The 23,597-nt window shown below is 40.3% G+C and overlaps 1 protein-coding gene across 1 annotated transcript in view; it reads left to right on the top strand.

The window, feature by feature from the left end:
* Positions 1 to 2,851: 2,851 nt before the first annotated feature.
* galnt18b (UDP-N-acetyl-alpha-D-galactosamine:polypeptide N-acetylgalactosaminyltransferase 18b) overlaps positions 2,852 to 23,597 on the top strand; it is a 102,849-nt gene continuing 82,103 nt past the window's right edge. The window contains exon 1 of the mRNA XM_036587242.1: positions 2,852 to 3,110. Within this exon, the coding sequence (XP_036443135.1) occupies positions 2,873 to 3,110 (238 nt within the window). The 5' untranslated portion in view covers positions 2,852 to 2,872. The remainder of the gene's footprint in view (positions 3,111 to 23,597) is intronic.

Genomic DNA, 23,597 nt, shown 5'->3' with positions numbered 1-23,597 from the left:
TCGGTTCAGTAATATAGCAGAGTCATATTACCATTACTGTTCATAGTCATGACCGATGGCATAAGGATTGATTACTGGATGCAATCTGTCTTAACAGCATGTGACATCTGCCATGACATGTTTATGGCATGCTAATGTCGAGGTTATACAGCAGGGTCCAAGTAAAGTGTTACAGAATCTAGTTTTGCCACTAGTTGGTCTCGTCCTCTGAGTCCCTGGCTCAATACAGCACTCTGGATAATAGTGTATTAGATGATGATGATAATAAAAAAACTACTGTGTGTTCTTTTTCGTGGACAATTTTATCTGCTTGTAATAGTATTCAGTCTGAATCTACCCGTTTGTTTTTTTTCTAATAGCCAGGAGCAATTCACAATAATAGCGGGTTAGTTGTAATTTTCTTTATTGGTCATTAGATGCCTACAGATGTCATAATGATATGATATCTACTGCACCACTGATGTGCTCTTGTAACTACTATTCAGTTATTATTTTTCAGATGTTCTTTCTGAAAATGACCCTTTTCTCTTTGAGAAAATTATGATCATTAAAAGATTCTTCTGTCTCTATCTTGTGGTTTAGAAAAGAATTACAAGTAATCTTCATTGTGTCGGAGGAACTGCAGAATTTGTAATACAGTTAGACAAACTATGATGCAACTCTCTCTCTCTCTTCCTCTCTCTCATGTGCAATCATGTGTATTTTGCAAATATGGCAGCTTTAAGAAATACCTCAGGCCCTCTTATTCATATAGTGGCGCAGTGTACTGATGCATTATGACCAACACTTAGCATAATGGAACATTTCAGTTTGGTTTATTAATCTGATTTATCTGGACTTGCTCTGGTCAAGCAGTTTGAGCGACAACACAAGCCGGACTGACGAATGAATTTGGCTAAAGAAGCAATTATAAACTTATTTTTCTATTTTTTGCTTTATAAATAGGCCTAATTACTTGCTGATTAAGCATTTGGTATATCTAGTATGCTGAGTGGGAAACTGCTACATCATCATTTTTTGGCGTTGTGGTACAGTGCGGTCTCATCACTTGTAAGTATGAGCAGTTCAACATTAATGATGATGACAATCACGAAGGCCGCAGGTCATAAAAGGCAGTGTATATAAAAGTACAGGACTAAGAAAGGCCTGTACAGGTTTGTCCATGTCTCTGTCCACAGATGGAAACACAAGTTCCGTGTTAATGGACGCTGTTGATGGGTTGAAACCTGTGTCCCTCGTTGGAGACCACTTTGCTGACCACTTTACAAAGGATCGCGTTCTTTACTATGTGTTAAACTCAGAATCACTACATGAACAGTTCTAAAACCATAGCCTGCCTTTAAAGACCTGCTCCTGGTTCTTTTTTGGGGACTCTAAGTATTGGCTCGTAAGACGTTACACCAGCTATCAGGTGTCAAGGCTATAAACTCTTATCCAGGAAAATTTCACCACTGACTAACAAGTAATTATAAACTTATTTATATATTTTTTGCTTTATAAATAGGCCACCTGTCCAGGGTGTATCCTGCCTTCCGCCCAATGACAGCTGGGATAGGCTCCAGCACCCTGCCGCGACCCTGAAGGATAAGTGGTTTAGATGATGTGTGTGTGTGTGTGTGTGTGTGTGTGTGTGTGTATAAATAGGCCTAATTGCTTGCTGATTGAGCATTTGGCATCTCTAGTATGCTGAGTGGGAAACTACTACATCATCACTTTTTGGCGTTGTGGTACAGTGCGGTCTCATCACTTGTAAGTATGAGCAGTTCAACATTAATGATGACAATCACGAAGGCCGCAGGTCATAAAAGGCAGAGTATGTAAAAGTACAGGACTAAGAAAGGCCTGTACAGGTTTGTCCGTGTCTCTGGCCACAAATGGAAACACAAGTTCACAGTGTTAATGGACGCCATTAATCGTGTCCCTCGTTGGAGGCCACTTTGCTGACCACTTTACAAAGAATCATGTTCTTCACTATGTGTTAAACTCAGAATCACTACATAAACAGTTCTACAACCTTAGCCTGCATTTAAAGACCTGCTCCTGGTTCTTTTTTGGGGACTCTGAGTATTGGCTCGTAAGACGTTACACCAGCTATCAGGTGTCAAGGCTATAAAAACTCAGTGTTATTCGAACCAGGACTTTATCCAGGAAAATTTCACCACTGACTTAATCTGCTTACTCGAATACCTTTGGAGGAAGAACAGAACGCGGAGTCAGAGTCAGAGCAAAGCTGTGCTTGTTAAGGAAACAATGCAGCCATTGCCGTGTTTGGAAACTGAGTTTTTCTGGGGATTATAGCGGGACACGCCCCCTCCCTCACCGCGCTTGGCTCCTCGTCCAATCGGAAGCGAAAATCGCAGCTCGGTCACAGGCGCATTACCCTACGCCCCGCCCACCGACCCCTCCCCTTTCCTATAACACGTTGCTGAGTGTTGGCGATGGAAGGCGCGAGGAGGTGAGGAGGTGTTGGAGGTAACGGTCGTTTTATTTTGACGGCGATAATTTAGAAATCTCCGCGCGCGGAAGTGTGAGGCGGGAATGGAGCGCGCTGGAGGAATTTAAGTAGGTCGGAGGGGAAAAAAGCTGACGAGACATTTACGCGCGCGGTGAGGCGAGCGAGGCGACGGTAACTCATTTTTGGGAAAGATTTGGGGAAAAAAAAAACCTCCGCGAAAAAGTGTCGACAGGTCGCGCGCCGTCCTCGCGGAATGGAATGCGCTGTTTGACCGTTGGAGGAATTTATCTGGAGCTGACGAGAAATTCACGCGCACGCTGAGGCGAGCGAGGCGACTCCTTCAGCTGCGAGGCTGCCGCGCTTGTCCGCCGAGCACCGGCCGTCTGGTGGAGGGGTGCTGCGGGCAGGCATGTCGGCATGGCGTGCACCAGGAGAACTAAAACTTTGGTGTCGACGTGTGTGATCCTGAGCGGCATGACCAACATCGTGTGCCTGCTGTACGTCGGCTGGGTCACCAATTACATCGCCAGCGTCTACATCAAAGTTCCCGTGCCTGTCCCGGCGAGAAAGTTGGAGGGCGACAAAAAGGGGGAAACCCTGCGGATTATAGAGCGACTCGACCGGCTGGAGAATGTCGTCAACCAGCACATACAAGGTAGGGCACTTTCTGGAAGACTGGGATACGGATAGGAAGGGAGGCGAGGACTGGGCTGCGTTTTACGAGGCTGAAGTTGGCTTCCTATTCGCCAGTTTCTTGTTCGAATTTTCCCGTTCCACCTTAAATGACCTCAGCCATAAGTGCTGCAGCATTTAAGGTGGAACGGGACAATTCGAATAACAAGCTCACTTCAGTTTAATCCGCGTTTATTAGCGAACATTCCTTTAGGCAATGTTTCTCTGAGCAGCTGCTGCATTTCTGACTCATTTTTTGAGGCAAATATGTTTTACATAATAACCAAAACGTCACCTCTTGAACTCAGAACGTCATACCAGAACATTTGGGCTGCTTAAACAGTCCAGGTTAGTTCAGTAGTTTACTGTAGGCTCTAAGTGTTCAGACTATACGAGTGATTCTCATCCCAGTGACCGGGTATCAGCAGTGTACCTGCTGTATAGGAGGTCTGCATTTCCATAGTGTTACATAATAAATATAAAGTGAATGTGACTGTGAAAATGAGCGTTGGTCTTAGAGAAATATTTAGATTTATGTCTTAAATCTGCTCTAAAATGCTTACCGTAGTCTTAATATTAGTAACTTTGTGTTCAGGTGAAATTTAACCAAAAGTAGACTATTTAATAATTACTTGTATTAAATAGACTTAAGTGGATGCAAGATTCTGTGGTTCTCTCATGGAAATGAAAATGTTAATTGAACATTAGTTTTCAGAAGTTGTTGTGAGGTCAGCTTTCTCTTGAGCATCCTTCACAGTTTCAATCTCAGAGTTAGATATATCGTAAAGCCATCTAACATATTCGGGGATGATGGTAAATATCGCTGTTGTCGGAAGAAAACCTCATAACTCCGAAATGATCATTTTACAGGAGAAGGAAAAAACCTACTCTACTTTTAATGTAAGTCAATGGAACCAGACTTTTTTCCAAGTAATTTTGAGTCGTTTCTTTTGGTCCGTTCATCATGAAATTTACACACAATGTAAAGAACAACAGGCATTTTCAAATTATGCCAAAAACTGAAAAACGACAAAAAACAGAGTTTTCTTCTGACAGCAGCCAAATGCGCAATATTACTGGTATCGCATGTCACATATCACAGATTAACAAACCCAGAAAACAAGCCACCAATGTCACCTATAGCAGATGGTCTAATTATGGTGACCCAAGTCGTCTTATCTTATTTTACTGATATCACGATTCAGCAGATATTCAGTGCCGATATGGTGAAGACTTCATTAGCCAAGATCTAGATGGGATGTTGCGCCTGTGGCTGTGAGCAGAATGATTTTTGATGCCACTTAGTGAGAAGACAGAGTATTTATTATGTTATGATATTCATATGATTTATTATAATAATACCTGGACATAGTATTAATTTCTTTTTCTAACTAAAAGCTGATTAACCTAGACATGCTTTAAAAATACATACTATGTCCAAATGTTATCATTTGAAGTGATAATTAACATTAAGTTCTGATTGTTGCATTTTCATAGGAAAAAGTATAGCAGAGGTCCTGAATCGTGATGCGGTTCTCCTTTCAGAGCCAAGCGCTTTAATTGAATTTCCGTGGTGTGCGCGTTTGTAGTTCTTTGTTCCAAAAACAATGTTTGACTTATGCAGACTTTACATAAAGCAGCCCGATTTCCACAACCTGAGCTATTATTAAAGTAGGGCAGATGTACTTTGTGCCTGCTGGGTAGTGGTAGTTTAGACTCCTTTGCTTACACAAAGTACTTTCAATATGTATGAACCATTACAAACTCAGTGAAGGAGATATAAAGGAAATGTTCACTCTAAATTTATATCCTTTCCCCAATGATTATCCAATATTGCACATTTCAGATGATCATAAAAGCACGGTTTCCAGTTGAGGCGAGTGAAAACCACAGCTTGAAGCTTTTCCTTGCAAATCCTCATTGCACAGTCTTTTCTGCTGTAGTCATTTTTATACTAAAAACTGTTAGCTACGGTTGCAGCCCAGCAGAGTGTAAAAAGCTACCAGCACTTTGAGATGAACTGTGAAGTTCTGTAACGTACTGTCGGCACAGACTCAGAGATGAACCCAGTTTTAATTTGACGAAAAGACAGCGAAAGGCTCATTATTGGCGACTGTAGTTGGGTTTTAAAGTCTGGTTTAACTAACTGGCAAGTGGTTATGTTGTAAATGGATTTTATTTATTTTGGATATATTGAGTACATAATTAAACTGTACCAAGTCAGTTAGAGATTTATGTAAGCGTAAGTCTTGCCGTGTGATATAAACCTTTATGTAAGTGACTCTTGGTGCTTTTCAGAGCTCTGTCTATGAACTTGAGGAGGGCAATGGGCCCCAAACCTCCTCCTTCTGTGATTTGAGAAAGGGGGTCCTGGGGATGCCACTTTGTTCTTCAGAAATCCCCGACGGTGACTTTAAAACTGTGACAAAAAGCCTTTTTATTTCACCAAATTAGCCGCTGCCGCAGTGTTTGGTCTCAAATCTGTCGCCTTTTACTAATGGTCCATACTTGAGTGGTGGACTTGAGAGGAATATAAATATAAACATTTATATTTTTTTCAAACAGTCCAGCATGCCGTTGATTTGTGAAGTCGTTATAGAAGTGAGATTAAACTAGACAGAGTCGTGCACTTTTGAGGAGAAGATTAAATTTGTTTCAAGGTGTCTTCATACAGAGATGTTCACAGATGACCGGCTGGTTCCGTCTCCCACAGAAGAGCAGGAGAAAACACCAATTGTTCAAAGTGTTATCATCCTCAACTGGCCCAAACAATCTTCCCCTCCCTAAATATCAAGGTTGTGTACCCGTAGTAGAGATGCATGGAAAAATACAGGACATTCTAAGATGACCTAAAAGGATCAGCCCCTTAGAGACAGAACAACAATTCTGAATAAGCATTATAAGAGTTATACAATTAACCATAATCCAACAATGCCCAGTTGGTTCTTTCACTGCTCACAGAATCTTTGCATGTGTACTTATTCCAGCTAGAAAAATGAGCCAGCAATTACACAGTTTTTCCAACATGACTCGTAGAGTCTAGACACCTGTGTAAGAAGTTAGATGAATCTGTTTTGACTGTGAGCTTTCAGACAGACAGGGTGGCACCCACTGCCGAATCCAGGCACAAATGGACCCCACTGAGCCGAGAGGCAGCTACGCTCGGCTGATTACTTAAGCAAACATTCCCTCGCCGCAGTCACAGACACATTTTACTGTTTGGCACAGGCGGGCGGTTGCTGGAAGGCTTTCAGGCAAACTGAGTGCATTAGGGACAGATTTCTCTAGTCTCAACACTTCAGGGAGGATGCTTACAGCTCAATGAGGGCTTTTGAACGTCTTCCCGAGCACACCTTTGCTCTTTCTGATTGCTTCTTTTTTTATCTTTGGCAAAGACTTTCAGCAACACTTGTGACTGTCCAACACTTAGCTTAACTTTTCCTTTACCCTAAAGCTAGCACTTAGTCTAACCCTTACCTTAGTCTCATCCCAGCACCTAAAACGTATCTTAGCCCTGACCCTAATGCTGTTCAAAACCGACAGTTTCACCAAATGGTTTCTTAACAGGTTAAGTGTTTGTAGATAAGCTGTAGGGGTCCAGCAAAATATCATGCACCGGATTTTTAGCACAGCCTTCTTTGAGCCTCCCCGCACTTAAAGACCCGACCCGGCTGGAGAATGTCGTCAGCCAGCACATACAAGGTAGGGCACTTTCTGGAAGACTGGGATACGGACAGGAAGGGAGACGAGGACTGGGTTGCGTTTTACAAGGCTTCCTATTCGCCAGTTTCTTGTTCAGATTGTCCCGTTCCGCCTTAAATGCTGCAGCAGTTACGGCTGAGGCCATTTAAGGTGGAACGTGAAAATTCAAACAAGAAGCTGGTGAATAAGAAGCCGAAATTCAGTTTAATCTGCGTTTATTAGCAAACATTTTTTTAGGTAATGTTTTTCTGACCAGCTGCTACATTTCTGATTTAATTTTTGAGGCAAATATGTGGTACATAAGAACCGAAACGTAACAAGGTTCACCTCTTGAACTAAAAACGTTATACCAGAACATTTGGGCTGCTTAAACAGTCCAGGTTAGTTCAGTAGTTTACTGTAGGCTCTAAGTGTTCAGACTATACGTGTGATTCTCGTCCCAGTGACCGTGTATCAGCAGTGTACCTGCTGTATGAGATTTACACTGCATTTCCATAGTGTTACATAATAAATATATAGTGAATGTGACTGTGAAAATAAAAAGAGAAATATTTAGATTTATTTCTCAAATCTGCTCTAAAATGCTTACAGTAGTCTTAATATTAGTAACTCTGCTTTCAGGTGAAACATATAAACAAGAATAGACTATTTAATAATTAATTGTATTAAGTAGGCAAGTGTGGATGCAAATTCCTGTGGTTTTCTCGTGAAAAAAGGACATTAGTGCACTGATTGGTTCAAGGACTTGCCTTTAGGGATGGATATTGATTGATTGATTGATGCTGATACTGCTTATCAATACCAATCCTTACTGATACTCTTATTGATACTACTCTCCATAATTTGGTACAGGAAACAAAGACATGAAAAGATGTGAAAGGGCTGTGGGCATCTTTCTACAGTTGAAAATATTAACAACCATAAGCAAAACATTACATAAATTACTTACCCCTGGTTGTCAGGACAGACTGCTGAGCTTAATATTACTACTTCTCCCTGATGAACTGACTTAGGCTCTTAAAATATCCTAATAATTCTTTTAATACTGGAAACATTTTCTGATTAGGACATTTAGACTATCAAACTATCCTACCTGTAGTTTTAACATTAGAGCTGAAGTTGGTTACCTGTTCGGCATCTTCTTGTTTAAATTTTCCTGTTCCACCTTAAATGGTGGAGCAGTTATTATTTTAAAGCCTGAGGGGCCAGCATGCAACTGCTTTACCATTTAAGGTGGAATGGGGAAATTCAAACAAGATGGTGAAAAGGTAGCCAACTTCAGCCTTGTGTTAAAACTACAGGTAGGATAGTTTGATTCTAAATGTCCCTATCAGAAAGGTGGAATGGGAAAATTCGAGCAAGAAGCTGGCAGATATGAAGCTTTTATGCCTTTATACACAATCACTGCTTTACATATCACTGTTGTTGGAAAAAAAAACCTCGTATCTCAAAAATGGTAACTTTACAGGAGAAGAAAAAAACATACTTTACTTTTAATGTAAGTCAGTGGAACCAGACTTTTTTCCAAGTCATATTAGGCCATTTATGTGTGTAATGGAAAGGACAACAGGCACTTTCACATTATGTGAAAAACTGAAAAACGACAAAAATGCACGAGGTTTTCTACCGACAGCAGCGATATATTGTATTTAGCTGCATTATCATTCAATTTAGTAAAGTGAGCTCAAACTTTTGGATGTCTTAACCTTTCAGCAACGACCGGATCACAGAATAAAACACTCGGCATTCCAAAAGGTTAAGGCAGTCAGAGGCATCGAATGCTTCCGTCATGTGGAGCAGGGCGCTTCTCCTGCTCATCCAGTCTAGCACCAGCCATTTGAAAATGCCAACAATGTAGAATGAATTAACGTTACTTAAATACCGATAGCAGCACGGATTGTCCAGGAGCTTATCGATATTTCAGTACTGACCAGTATCGATTTAGCAGCGGTTCTCAATAGCCATTCCTACTCACCTTCAAGTCCTACTATCAAACAATGACTGATTGAGCATGAGCTATAATCCAGCATGCCGTATTAATACCTTGCACAGCATCTCTCTCTGCAGTGCCTGCAAGCCCTTGTTGGAATGAGTAATTCACATGGTGGAGGTACATGCCAGATGTGGCTTTACCAGCTGGCTCCACCAGCTGTGAGGACGATCTGTCTGGTCTCTTTGTCAGGTAGAAAAAGCAAGGTGCTTTTCTAAGTGTGTCTCTACTACCGCGAAGCCGTTTCCCATTAAAACTCAGAGATGACACAGTGGAACACCTCTGACACTGTGTACTTTCCAGCTGAATGGCTGCGTCAGGGGAGCAGACTTGACTGGTTAACATAAACTGCTAAAGTGCAATTTAAAAACCGCTCTTACTTGGTTCTTGACCTCATCTGCTTCTTAAAAGTAGCAGTACGCCGCCGCCATAAAAACAGCGGCTATTTGTTTAACGTCTTTCAACATATTTCAAGCTTATTGTGGAAAACACTTTGAGATGCTGCTCACAATGTATGTGGGAAGTGGTGCACTGAAATGACTGAATATGCAGCTCGGTCTGCTTACTTGAGGAAGTCTTATTAGGTTTCAGGCCTTTGTGTGGATTTCCTCCTAACCACTATACAGCACGCACCTTTAAAGCTCAGGACGTTTCTAGTCTCATGTTGCATTCAGTTTCGAGCCTCCAGTCTGGAGGAGGCTACTCTGTCTAAGTGGCTGATTAGATCTTTTGCATCCAGTTGTTATTAAAATAAATTAACTTGGCAACGTACACCGCACTTAGTTGGCACAAATGGCTGACAAGTCTTTTTTCTTACTCATTACATTTCAGTAGTACCCAGTGACTGTTATTTTATTACGTAATTCTGTTTGACATATTGTATTATGATAATGATAATGATATGCAGTCCTTCCACAAGATTTTTATTTCAGGCCAGATGGTAGACCCTTAGTAATTGAGCACATTGGTAATACAGTGATAAGAGTAGAAGTTGCACTGACACCTTTGTATTGTAGCATCAAATGAAAAATCAAGAATATTTACATTTAACATTATTTATAGTGAAAAATTCCAAGTAATGATTGTAACTGTGCTTGTAATTATTATAATGGTCTGTTTGCAGTTAGGACTGGAGTTGAGAACCTGTGCTATAGATCACCATGGCCTTTAGTTAGAGCTGCGAAGATGCTCAGACCAATAAAAGCTGTAAAAGCATAAAATAAAACAATGAATATTCCATTAATATCATTAATTTTCTACTATGGTAAGTGTTCAACTACTGTAAGTAGAATTCTCTTGTACTGCTGCTGTAATAATGCTCATTTTCGCTAGTGCCCCATTGGATTTCAGCGTTATGTTATCAAAGCTAACAGTGGCGTACATTTATTTTCCCACTCTGAGTTTAATACTACTTATGGCAGCATTTGAAGCTTGTGTTATTTTTTATTTTGCATGTTGCAGATTCACAGTGTTTGTTAGCCTCACAAAACCAGTCCCTTAAGTAAGGTATGTTCTGTGTGGTTTCGGGCCTTTTACATCAAATACAACATCAGCATGACACAGTATTTTCTTAAAGAAGCACAGTTATTATTATACTATTATATATATATATATATAAAACTAATATTCATGTGCTCCCCACTGCACCTACATTTTTTTCAGGTGGCAGGTGATGTGTAGGGAAAACACTGAGTGCGTTTACATGGACTTAATAATCTGATAACTGTGGAAAATCTAATTCTGTCAGTAATCCGATCAGCACATTTACATGCACTTGGGTAATCAGATAATAGGGAGACTCTGGGTCTCTGTGAGTCAAGTGATAATGAGATTTCTGCTTTGCAACCAGCCATTAAACCCACAGAAGAAGACGGGATGTAAATGTAATGTAAAACTCAAACATCATGATACAGCTTTTTAAAAAAAACATCACGCCTATTTACCTGAAAACACACATCATCTAGAACAGTGGTCACTAACAGGTGGACTGCAGTCCGAGTCCGGACCCAGACGCTGTCCTATGCGGACCTGGACCTGTAACCGATATGGTAACTATGGTAACTGTAACTATGGTTAATTATTTCATTTCGACGGGGTGGTCCTATTTTAATCGGCGTAACGTTTGTAGCCATTACGGTAGCTTTAGCGGCCCGGGAGAATCACACGTGACACTACTCAGCCAATCAGATCTGTGCATTACGTTGAGCACTGAGACTCGAGTGAGTGACGCACACACCGGGGAGGGATGGGGCGAGAAGTCAGAGAAGAAAGTGAGTCAGAGAGAAGTTATTTCACATGACGCACTCTAAAAAGAGAAAACTGACAGTAAATATTGTTGAAATATGACTGAATTGTACTTTATTTGATTTGACATTGTGTTGTTGACTACATAAGATGTTGATATAACTACTAGGCTACTTCAGTTTACAGTATATGGCACTGAATCATGATGCAAGTCAGACAATATGATGTTCCGGACCTTTGCTTGAGGATATTTTCTCTAACTGGACCTTATTGAATTTTAATTAAAGACCCCTGATCTAAAAGATGAAGAATATTTAAATCCTTCATTTCGTCAAGTATGTAGTCGGTTTTAGCGTCGCTCCAAAAGTCTTTTTGTTGCCATCTGGATGCTCTGTTGAACGCTGCTTGCTTATTTCTGGTACCACGATCTGTTTTCGCACATGCACGGACTGAGAAACCCGAAAGAGTTTTACTGAGCTAAAATCCAGCTTCTTTATCGTATTTCATAATCGGTTTTCTAAACCTTACTCCAATCTAAGAAATCAGAGTTGCTGTTTATGTGACCATTTGAATAATCAGATAACCACAAAAATACGATTATGATCGAATTACTGAGAGCATGTAAACAAGCTCAATGATATTTTGTAGTCATTTAAAATAGTACTAAAACTGGCCCTATTTACACTTATCTTTTAATTCATGTCCCTGTTTTTACTGCCGCTGAGCTGCAGCATGTAAAAGCAATGGAAAATGTGTAGTTGTCTATGTTTATCCCACAAAGTCTGCGGTTTGATGAATGAAGAAATGGATCCATTGAGTAAAACGGAATAAATGGCTTCCAGTGAGTGAGGGAAGATGATGTTAATTTGTTTGTCAGTCGATGTCAAATTAAGCCATTAAACAAACTAGAAAGCCCTCTGTGCATTGATTTCTAATGAGGATACAAATTACAAAGAGACAGAAGCAAATAAAGTGCCCACATCCTTAAGTTAAACTCTGAGGGAGTTAGTTAAAGTAAAAGATCCTCAAAAGTTCAGAGGATGAAAGCATATTCTTAATATACTTAATTATCAAGCAAACTGCTGCGGCTTTTAAGAGAAATCTAATGTTATTGTAACTGGTATAATTAGATGCGAGGTTTTAGTAGTGTGCAGCAGTTGTGTCAGCACACCAGCTGCGGTTGTTTGTCTACTTGTAAGTCATCAAAATTAGGCTTCTTATTATAGTATTTGCCTATGTATGTTACATTTAGCTTTAGATACTTAAGTCAATTAACTGTAAACTCACTTTAGTGGAATTTTGGAAGGTGAACTACTTCCTCTTTTGTTTATGGTCTTTTTTAAGAACGCTTTTTCTACCATTGCGTCTGCGTTGGGACTTTGACATTTGGGACTTTGATATTTGGATGTTTGCTATGAACTGCCTGAGTAGATACTGTAGTAATTCTCAAATGTGTTGTGTTGCGTGGTGACAGCATGACCTTAGGAGCAGGGCAGAGTCTCCTGAGAGCTTAGCAGTCGGAAGAAGAAGCTGTGATTCCTGATTTCCGTCTCATCCTCCGCTCCCTGTAGCTTCTCTCTAATAAGCAGTAGGTCAAGGTTAATCACCTCGGTAGTCAAGAATGAAGAAGGAAGTTGGAAGAAGTAACTTTTCGTCATGGAAATGTAAACGACGTGTTGTGTTTCGTATCTGCTAGGAAGCTCTCCTGAACTTCCTAACCGGGTTCTAACTGAAAGAGTGACTTACAAATAGCCGTGCCAGTCATGTGTCCAGTTTGGCTTGAGTGAGGATTCTTTTCGCAGCCTGATTTATGGCCATGGCGCGCAGGTTATCTTGTGATAATCTCAATGAGCTCTGTTAGCCTAAGACATTGCAAAGTCCCCCAGCCAGCGAGACAGGGGCTATTAATCAGGGAAGCTCACACAGCACTACAAAGAGGCGTATTTTTAGAGCTTGGCCTTTATTGCACAAAGCATGTTAACTGTGTTTGGCTTGAGAATAGGCTCAGTTAACCGCAGTGAGTAATTAACCAGGACTTGGATTGAACGCGATATTTGCCTCTGCAGCAACTAACACTGGATTTGGTCTGTGAGTCTTATGTTTAATTGAATATGATTTGCGGTGAACATTGTAACAACTCCCAAACATTTATCAGAGATAAGTAACATTTCTTATAAGCTTATGAACATCTAAATTTATGCAAGTGGAGAAGAAATTTGCATCAGTGGAGTACTCCCCTGCTGAAGCAGAAGCACAGAGTGGGTGTGTTTGAGTAAGACTCGAGCATGTTGATTTTTGTCTCAGCGAAATGGAATGAGCATTTAATTACCGTAAATGGAGCGCAGGAGAACTGATAACGAAAACAATTAGTTATTTTGAGGCTGGAGGGCAAAGCCACTATGACAGGAGCAAGTTTGAAATTATGGATTCCAACATAACTTTGTTATATTTTATGCATGTTACATTACTGTATCGAACTGGGGCCACTTATGCAGTATTTTGCGCAGTACTGCATGCCACTTTCCCCAAAAAGCTCATCAGATTTGCTCTGTTCTCTTAACCATATCATCAGATAGGATGGGGGTTCTTGGGCTAACAGATTAAAATCTGCTCCAGACCAGCAAATGGAGCATCATATTAAATGCTGGGCACCGTCAGCAACTTCATAACCTGATATCACTATGCAAGCATCACAACACAGTATGATATGTTGATTTTTTTTCAATGTTTTACTTAAAATCCGTACAGCAGTAATAAATTAATAAATAAATACGGTTGGGAAGAATGATAAAGAACATTTTTTATATTAATGCTTACCTACATTTTTTAAGGGAAGTTTAAAAAAAACTGGGGGAGCTTCTAAGGACTGTATTACAGATGTTGTTCACTTCGAGTTGCTGGTCTGAGCAACTGGGCAGAGAATTGAGCTTTCTGCCTTTCTGCACTTTTAATCACAGGGGCAGCAGCACAGTAGTAGTCCGTGTTAGTGGACACGCATGTGTGTGGGAGAGTCTGTCACTGTAAAACTCGGTGACCGATTGAATGTTAACTAACACGCGTTCCAGATCACATACAGCAGAGTAACATCAACGTGAGCTGCTCTACAGACGTGTAAACAAACAGGTTATGGCTAAGCGCTGGTCACAGCAAGCTACAAACTAATAGCTCCACATTTGTGAACTAAAGCATGTCTGTGAAAGTGTAGCTAACAAAAAACAAGCAGGCCTTAACAACAGCTAAGAAATCATCCTCACTTTCAGGCACACAACAGCAGGCGATAATGAATGATGCTCCATTTCTCTTGCTCAGAAGAGATGGTGCTATTTTCTCCAATGCAGACTTATATACAAATAATAATATATAAAGAGCAAAATATTTTAGAGAACGTTTACCACATGCTAGATTTCATAAAATGGCCCGCTCTCAGACTATAATGAAGTATCTGTTCCACTTACGCATGCACAAGCCATGTAAAAGTAAATTTAGAAGTGTCTGTAGCACTTTACTGTAGGGCGGTGTTCATAAGGCTGCATAACACCTACATAAGCTCTTCATGACAACTGACATAGACTTACGTAAATATTTATAAAGGCCTATTCCAGTAGGTGTTATTTGTCAATATGATAGCATTTGGCAACTTTAATGTTGACATAACACGTATCTCATATATATCATGTGACATTGATTTTTTATGACATTGGGTTGTGTCATAACACTTTTTTGTGCAATGAGACATTATAACAGCTGACTGTGGTGTATATTACAGTGACCTAATGCTGATTTTGAAGTCATTGATGTCATTTCATGCCAGAAAGTGTCATGACACAACATAATGTCAGAAAAAAGCCAATGTCACCTATTATAAATGTTTATGTAGGTCTGTGTCAGTTGTCATAAAGGGCTTATGTTGTTGTCATTATGAACCCTGCCATACTGTAAAGTGGTACTGAAATATCCATACATCCATTACTGTAAGAATACAGTCATCAGAGGCTTTTCCATAATATATCGCTGTGTCTATATTTTTGAACACGGCCTTAATCACACTTGCTTCATGCTGTTTAATTGGAGAAATGTCTGTGAAGATTATGCTGAGCATTGGAGTTGTTGCTGAGAGTCAGATGACTCTCTTGGGAATGCTAATGGCAGAGGCACATCAGTAACCTAAGTTTTTAAAAGAACAGTGACTTCTTTTTCAGAGCACTTTGCCAATAAGTGATTGTACAGAATGCCAGGGCTAAGACAGAGCTTGAGGGAGAGCATGTGAGAGTTTATAAACAGGTAGAGGAGAAGTCCCTCTTGAGACGTAGATCAATAGGCTCAATCGGTACACTCTCGGAAAAAGGAGAGTACAGAATTGTGCTTTTAAAGGTGTTTTTAAAAGTACTTCACTGAGGCGGTACAGTCTGTGTTACAACTGATCCACCTATTAAAATGAATAAAAGCTAAAAATCGTATTAGTACCTTGGAGTGAGCTTTTGAGCACATTTATGTACCCATATGTCAGTGATACACACCAATCAGGTATAACGTTCTGACCACCTCCTTGTTTCTACGCTCATTGTCCATTTTATCAGCTCCACTTACTATATAGGTGCTCTTTGTAGTTCTACAGTTACAGACTGTAGTCCATCTGTTTCTCTGCATACTTTGTTAGCCCCCTTTTACCCTGTTCTTCAGTGGTCAGGACCCCCATGGACCCTCACAGAGCAGGTACTATTTGGGTGGTGGATCATTCTCAGCACTGCAGTAACACTGACGTGGTGGTGGTGTGTTAGTGTGTGTTGTGCTGGTCTGAGTGGATCAGACACAGCAGTGCTGCTGGAGTTTTTAAACACCTCAGTGTCGCTGCTGGACTGAGAATAGTCCACCAACCAAAAATATCCAGCCAACAGCGTCCTGTGGGCAGCGTCCTGTGACCACTGATGAAGGACTAGAGGATGACCAACACAAACTGTGCAGCAGCAGATGAGCTATCGTCTCTGACTTTACATCTAGAGGGTGGACCAACAACGCAGTTACGTCTAATAGAGTGGACAGTGAGTGGACACAGTGTTTAAAAACTCCAGCAGCACTGCTGTGTCTGATCCACTCGTACCAGCACAACACACACTAACACACCACCACCACGTCAGTGTTACTGCAGTGTTGAGAATGATCCACCACCCAAATAGTACCTGCTCTGTGAGGGTCCATGGGGGTCCTGACCACTGAAGAACAGGGTAAAAGGAGGCTAACAAAGTATGCAGAGAAACAGATGGACTACAGTCTGTAACTGTAGAACTACAAAGTGCACCTATATAGTAAGTGGAGCTGATAAAATGGACAATGAGTGTAGAAACAAGGAGGTGGTCAGAATGTTTTGCCTGATCAGTGTATGTGCTACCGCAAAGCACAGAGAAATAAATACCTTCCTGTTTAAATGGATGTGATCCCTTTATAATAGTTTGAAGAATCAAGGACTTGTTTATTGACCGTTCGCAGATGAGGAGCTTGTCGAGGGAACAGCTTTCTCCTGTATTTTTGATATTTGCCTTTAAGAAGACAGTAGAAGTCAAATCACTTTATCAGAAACTTAAGCTTTACCTCAGCATCTTAAATGTCCACTGGCGTACTGAAGAACCAAAGGCCTCAATAAAAGCAGAGACATTAGGCAGTATTGTTTCTCCGTTTGCTGTCTCACCTCATAGATGCTTCTCTACTCTACAACTTCTTTCAGGGCAATTTGTTGCAGTCACTCATATCTGCTTACTCTATTTGCTGAGTGCATGGTAGGGCACAGGGAGAGGTTATTCTATCTAGCAAGCACTTTGGAGGCTGAGGATCTGAATAGGCTCCAATTACAAACTGAAGTGCCCTTTTTCCTGCCAAGCTAACACTGCAGATGTTGCGGAGACAAAATCGCTGTGTCACCATACTGGTTTAGTTAGTTACAAGTAATTCAGGATAGTTATGAATGAGCTTAAATGACCAAAATCAGCTTTATTATGGTTACTCTGAAAAGCCAATAATAGCTTACTAGTGCTGATTCACTACAAAGTATTCTTTCCACGCAGCTGTAAAACCAAACTTGCTCTGTTGTACTTTAGAGACATACGAATATATCACTGCAGTTCAACCTTATTTTGCAGTGTCTGCTGTATTCTTAATGGAGACACTAACCTGCTGATCTCAGGCAGAGGTGCACTGAGAAATGCACACACATAAATTTTTCTTATTTAGGAATTCATATTCAAACTCCCTGAGGAACAGGAGGAGGAACAGTTGGCACGCTGGTGCAAATCGAGGTCATGCTACAGTAGAGCACATAGCGCTGTGCCTGCATTTGAGAACGCCAGCCGGAGCTCTTTAATCAATGCATCTGATGTATCAAAGTCTTTCGCTTGTGACAGTGTTTGGTTGAAAGCTTTTTCTTCATCTTTCATCTACAATTGATTTTATCAAAGCTAAATTTCTATATTGTTAACTGATAACAAATGTATCGGGAATGATAAACCGTGATTATCTCAGGTGGAGGGAGAGATTAAAGACTTTAAAGTTTAATGGGGACGTCTAGAATCTTTGCAATCTGATGAAGCATCGCTGGCTTTGAGGTTTATCTTTAATCAAGATGACCAGTTCGTCCAAATTTCTCATCTCCTTTCACTGCCTTCTTTCTAAGTGTTCATACCATAAGTTATTCAACCACTAATTATCATACTTTACATCACTTTGAAGGACCGATTCTACCTCATTAATGAAGAGCGAAATAGCGGTTTAGTCACATTTACAACCCCATTTCCAAAATGTTTGGACGCTGTGCAGAATGTCAATAGAAATAGAATGCAATGATTTGCAAATCGTGTAAACCATATTTTTAAAGGAAAAAACAACAAAGACAACTATTTAAATGTTCAAACTGAGAAATGTTATTTTTTTTTTAAATAAAATATGCTCATTTTGAATTAAATGCCAACAACACGTTCCAAAAAAGTTGTGACGGGGGCCTGTTTACCACTGTGTTTCATCACCTCTTCTTTTATCAACACTCTGTAAGCGTTTGGGAACTGAGAAGACACTGCTGTAGTTTTGAAAGTGAAATTTTTTCCTGTTTTTGCTTAACAAAGAATTTCAGCTGCTCATCAGTTCGGGGTCTCCTTTGTTATATGTTTCATTTCATAATGTGCCAGATGTTATCAGTTGTGACAGGTCTGGACTGCAGGCAGGTCAGTTTAGCACCCGGACTTATTTAATATGGTGCAATGCTGCTGTAATACAGGCAGAATGTGGTTTGACATTGTCCTGTTGAAATAATCAAGGCGTTCCCTGAAAAAGACGTTGTCTGGATGGCAGCATATGTTGCCAAAACATGTATATATCGTTCAGCATTAATGGTGCCCTCACAGATGCGCACTTCACCCGTGCCATGTGCTGTGCACTGATAACAAGCTGAGTGGTCTTTAGCCCGGAGGACATGGTGTCCATGATTTCCAAAAAGAATTTCAAATGTTGATTCTTCGGACCACAGGACACTTTTCCACTTCGCCTCAGTCCATTTTAAATGAGCTCGGGCCCAGAGAAGGTGGCAGCATTTCTGGATCCCGTTTGTGTACAGTTTCTTCTTTGTGTTTTAGAGTTTTAACTTGCATTTGTGGATGCAGCAACAAGCTGTTTTCATAGGCAGTGTTTTTCAGAAGTGTTCCTGAGCCCATGCAGTGATTTCCACTACAGAATCATGTCTGTTTTTAATGCTGCGCTGCCTGAGGGCCCAAAGATCACAGTCAGCATATACTGGTTTTTGGTCTTGTCCCTTGCACACAGAGATTTCTCCAGATTCTCGGAATCTTCTAATGTTATTATGTACCGTAGATGATGAAAAGCAAAAGTTCTTTGCTTTTTTTACCTTGAGAAACGTTATTCTTGAATTGTTGCTCTATTTGCCCGCATAGTCTTTTACAGAGTGGTGAACCCCTCCTCATCTTTGAATCATGTTACTAACCTGTTGCCAATCAACCACCAGGTGTCTTTTTAGCATTACACAACTTTACCAGCCTTTTGTTGCCCCCGTCCCAACTTTTTTGGAACGTGTTGTTGGTATCAAATTCAAAATTTCTCAGTTTCAACATTTAGTTTGTTGTGTTTGTACTATTTTCAATGAAATATAGGGTTTAAATGATTTGCACATCATTGCATTTTGTTCTTATTTACATTTTGCACAGCGTTTTGGAAATGGGGTTGTATTTGAAGGAGTAAGAAATGAGCACAGTCAGTAAGAAAAAGGAAAGATAAACATCAGGCTGCCTTTACTAGTGAAGTTTTCTTCAGTAAGCTGCCTTTACTGTAGCTAGTGAGTAAATATTAAAGCTAAAACAGCGGATGCTCCCCCAGCATACACTTTTTCCTTATTGATACAACCATGCTTGAATTTGGGATTTTAATTAGAAGCAACAGTAAATAATTACTCATAAATTAATACGTCAGCCGTGCACCATTAAGGAGGTGCAGCCAAAGAGAGATGCTTGTTCCGAGAATGTTAGAGCATGCACTAGGAAGTAGAACACCATCCCAGACAAGAGACCACCACACACCGTTGTTGTCTGCTACACGGCTCGAGGAGAATTAAGGCCCGTGACATAATTATCACCTTATCTCTTTTTATTACTTCTATCCAGGGATTTAATTACCAGCAAATCTGTGGTTTTGCTGCTATCCCGCATGCAAACTTACTCACATGGGTGTTTGTAGACCATAGACTCTCCATAGCAACCAGGGACGTTGCCCTTGTCTACTGGGCAGTGTCATCGTCTTGTCATTTGCAATCGCTGTCAAAACTGTTGTGGTGTGTTATTACATCTCTCCCCCTCAAGGCATATCACTTTCTGGCTGTTTTGCTGCTTATCCCATTAAATGAAGTGTAGGGCCGTCTCATTATCCAGTCCTGGGGATTCATATCAAATCACAGTGCAAGCTGTGAATGCCCATGATGGCTGCTTATAGAGGCTTATATTGTTTAACAACAAGCTGATCTGGTTGTACTGGGAAGAGGACTTTAAGTATAGTGCAAGGTGGCACACACTGTAGCAGAGAGTAGATGAGCTGTTAATTTATGTGCGTGGCATTTTAATGAAGGAAATGTGTTCCACACTTTCATTGCTCTGAGAAATGTTATGATGATTGCAGTGTGTTGCAAAATACAGGAGAAGCGTAACTCATGATGAAGACCAATGTTTTTACAATACGTTCCCTATAAATAGGGCTGCAACAAATATTTGATAATATCTGCTAAATTCAATAATAATTAAAAAATTGAAAAAAGGAAAAAGCTATTTCAATAACTTGCACACACTTTTATAAGCCCTCACACTTCTGTGGGGAATAAAGGTTTGGTTTTTTTATCATGATTGTTAAAAAGATGCTGTTTCCTCTGCTTTCCTGCACCGCTCGCTGCTGTTCAAACAGAGTCAGCAACTCAATCAGGGTTGCCAGATCAGGCAGGATTTGCTGGTTTCATGATTTTCTGAACTGAAAAGGGATAAATAAAATAGACAAACACATTGCACAGCCCAAACAGAACAGCGGAAGAAATGAAGTGCTGATAGAAACACGCACTATTTGTCTGAAGACTGTAGAAGTTATTTGCAGGTGCAGTGAAATTATGCCCTGGTTGTGTCTAAAGAACTTCTTAAGGGGGAAAACAGAGCTGTAGCAAAACTATAATGGGGCTTGAAATGTTAGAGATCAGACCTTAAATCAGATAATTGATTTTATCTCGTTGCTAACAAAGAACTCTCTTTTTTTCCCATCCTCTGCATTTGGTTTTTAACAGATTATGTTTGAATACCAGTTGTGGTGCATTGACCGATTATCAGTGTAGCTGCAGAACAATCAGGACTGATGGTAAAAGAAAGTGGAGGTAATTGTGTCGATGTATCTGACCGTCACATCGAGCAGAGAAGATCACCAAAAAAATGCTTTGTCTATCGATTGGCACCTAAACAGAAAAAGAGTGTTTGAGATAGGGATGTTCACTCAGTACAGAGCAAACAACCTAATCGCTCAAGATGTCTTATCCAGTCTTCCACAAGGTGTGTTCTCTAAGCGGCATGATAAGAAGTGCTCTGAGCTGCAAGTGAGGGAATTGGGGGAATTGCCTCATTTGAACATTTCCCAGCCTCATTACAGCTGTTTGTGATTGAATCTACTGGAATATGAAAGTTAAAATTAAAACAAAAGACAAGCTACAAACAGATTTTGCTCATTTTGGCCAGAATTCAGATTTAGAGTTTAGTCAAAAAGCAAAAACAACCTTGCTAACTGCAGTGTTCTGGTAGTTACTCAAGAAAGTAATCCATTACAGATTACTAATTTTTTCCGCCAAACTGAAATGAGATTACTTTGGTAATCTCACTTTGCATTAATTTACATTTACGCCACTCTGTAAAAGCCATACAAGTCTGTACCAGCTGGAAAGTACAAGGGGAAACTGAGATGTCCTTTTCAGCACTTTATTTAGAAAGAAACAGCCAATCACAATAAGCATTAATAAGAAGGAATGTCCCTTTTCCTGCCTTTAGTGATGCTTCTGAATGAAAATTGCATCTGGCCTTTTTAAGTGAGGTTAAGTCTCTTTTCAGGGATCTTTATCCATCAGTTTGACATTTGCATGATTAGATGCGATGATAAGCATGATAAGATTTAGTCTTCAGTCAAAATCACACAGTCAGCTGTTGCAGCACGTATACGCACAAATTACGTACAAGGACATGCATGGATAATCTGTATAGATTTTAAATGTATGTTTCAAATGTACTAAGCATTAATATTACTCTGATAGAAAAATAGGACTAACACAAGGAACAAAAGTCAGTAACTGTAATATGATTATAAGAATTGAAAGAACAGGAAAAAGTAATCACGTTACGGTAACATTACTTTGTACAGTCAATATTTTTCCACTCAGCCCTGATGACTTCAAACAGTTCAAACAGCTAGTTTGTGTTTAATATGAGACAAAATATTTTTTGGACTGACCAGCCCAAAACCATCATTAAAAACCATTATATATTGTCCCGTTTTTGCCAGGAGTGTACAGAGTTACCCTCACGCTGGCTAATTTCATTGCTACACACATGAATGCAGGCTCTCTTTGCACTCTGTTTAGCTTCTAGTATGGCACTGACTTTGACATTTATAAGAAAAAACCAGCACAGGTCTTTATGCCTGGTGCTGCAGTGCTCCTGGTTTTAGCAGTCCGCCCCCTCTGAGCATTCAGATCTCCAGGGTCTGTGTCAGATGCTTTATGTTGATGACTGCACACGCTGGCTGTGTCACAATGGGGAGGCTGCACGAAAAGAAAAAGAAGAAAAATTGTTATGGAACAGAGATGCAATTATTCAATAGCTTCTTAGGAGGTATCTCATACAGTAAAGGTACTGATAAATGCTTCTTTGAAGTTTAGGGGTTTCACTTGAATTGCATCAGTGGCACTTGTGTTGCATGCTCGTTTGTATGATCTAATTTGCTAGGAGGAGATTTGGCTGAAAGATTGCATCGGTATTACTGTGTCACAGAGCGTTTTTTTATAGAGAAAAACCTCAGCTATTTGCTGAGCACAGCTAATCTGAAAAAAAAACATCTTGCTTACTTTACAAATCTTTTTTTTGTACTGTGATGTATGATGAATACAAGGATAATTGTTGACGATAATTATTATGAACCACTTACGTTTGTATATCAAGTCATATACACTGATCAGGCATAACATTATGACCACCTCTACGCTCGTTTCTACACTCATTGTCCATTTTATCAGCTCCACTTACTATATAGGTGCACTTTGTAGTTCTACAGTTACAGACTGTAGTCCATGGACCCTCACAGAGCAGGTACTATTTGGGTGGTGGATCATTCTCAGCACTGCAATAACACTGACGTGGTGGTGGTGTGTTAGTGTGTGTTGTGCTGGTCTGAGTGGATCAAGCACAGCAGTGCTGCTGAAGTTTTAAACACTGTGTCCACTCACTGTCCACTCTATTAGACACTCCTACCTTATCAGTCCACCTTGTAGATGTAAATCAGAGACGATAGCTCATCTGCTGCTGCACAGTTTGTGTTGGTCAACCTCTAGTCCTCCATTAGTAGTCACAGGACACTGGATATTTTTGGTTGGTGGACTATTCTCAGTCCAGCAGTGACACTGAGGTGTTTAAAAACTCCAGCAGCACTGCTGTGTCTGATCAGCTCAGACCAGCGCAACACACACTAACACACCACCACCACGTCAGTGTTACTGCAGTGCTGAGAATGATCCACCACCCAAATAGTACCTGCTCTGTGAGGGTCCATGGGGGTCCTGACCACTGAAGAACAGGGTAAAAGGGGGCTAACAAAGTATGCAGAGAAACAGATGGACTACAGTCTGTAACTGTAGAACTACAAAGTGCACCTATATAGTAAGTGGAGCTGATAAAATGGACAATGAGTGTAGAAACAAGGAGGTGGTCATAATGTTATGCCTGATCGGTGTGGGTCTTGTGTATACTGTAGTATGTGTAC

Source organism: Colossoma macropomum, unplaced genomic scaffold (assembly GCF_904425465.1).
Source record: "Colossoma macropomum unplaced genomic scaffold, Colossoma_macropomum, whole genome shotgun sequence".
NCBI lineage: Eukaryota > Metazoa > Chordata > Actinopteri > Characiformes > Serrasalmidae > Colossoma > Colossoma macropomum.
This window is presented reverse-complemented; position numbering and strand designations above follow the sequence as displayed.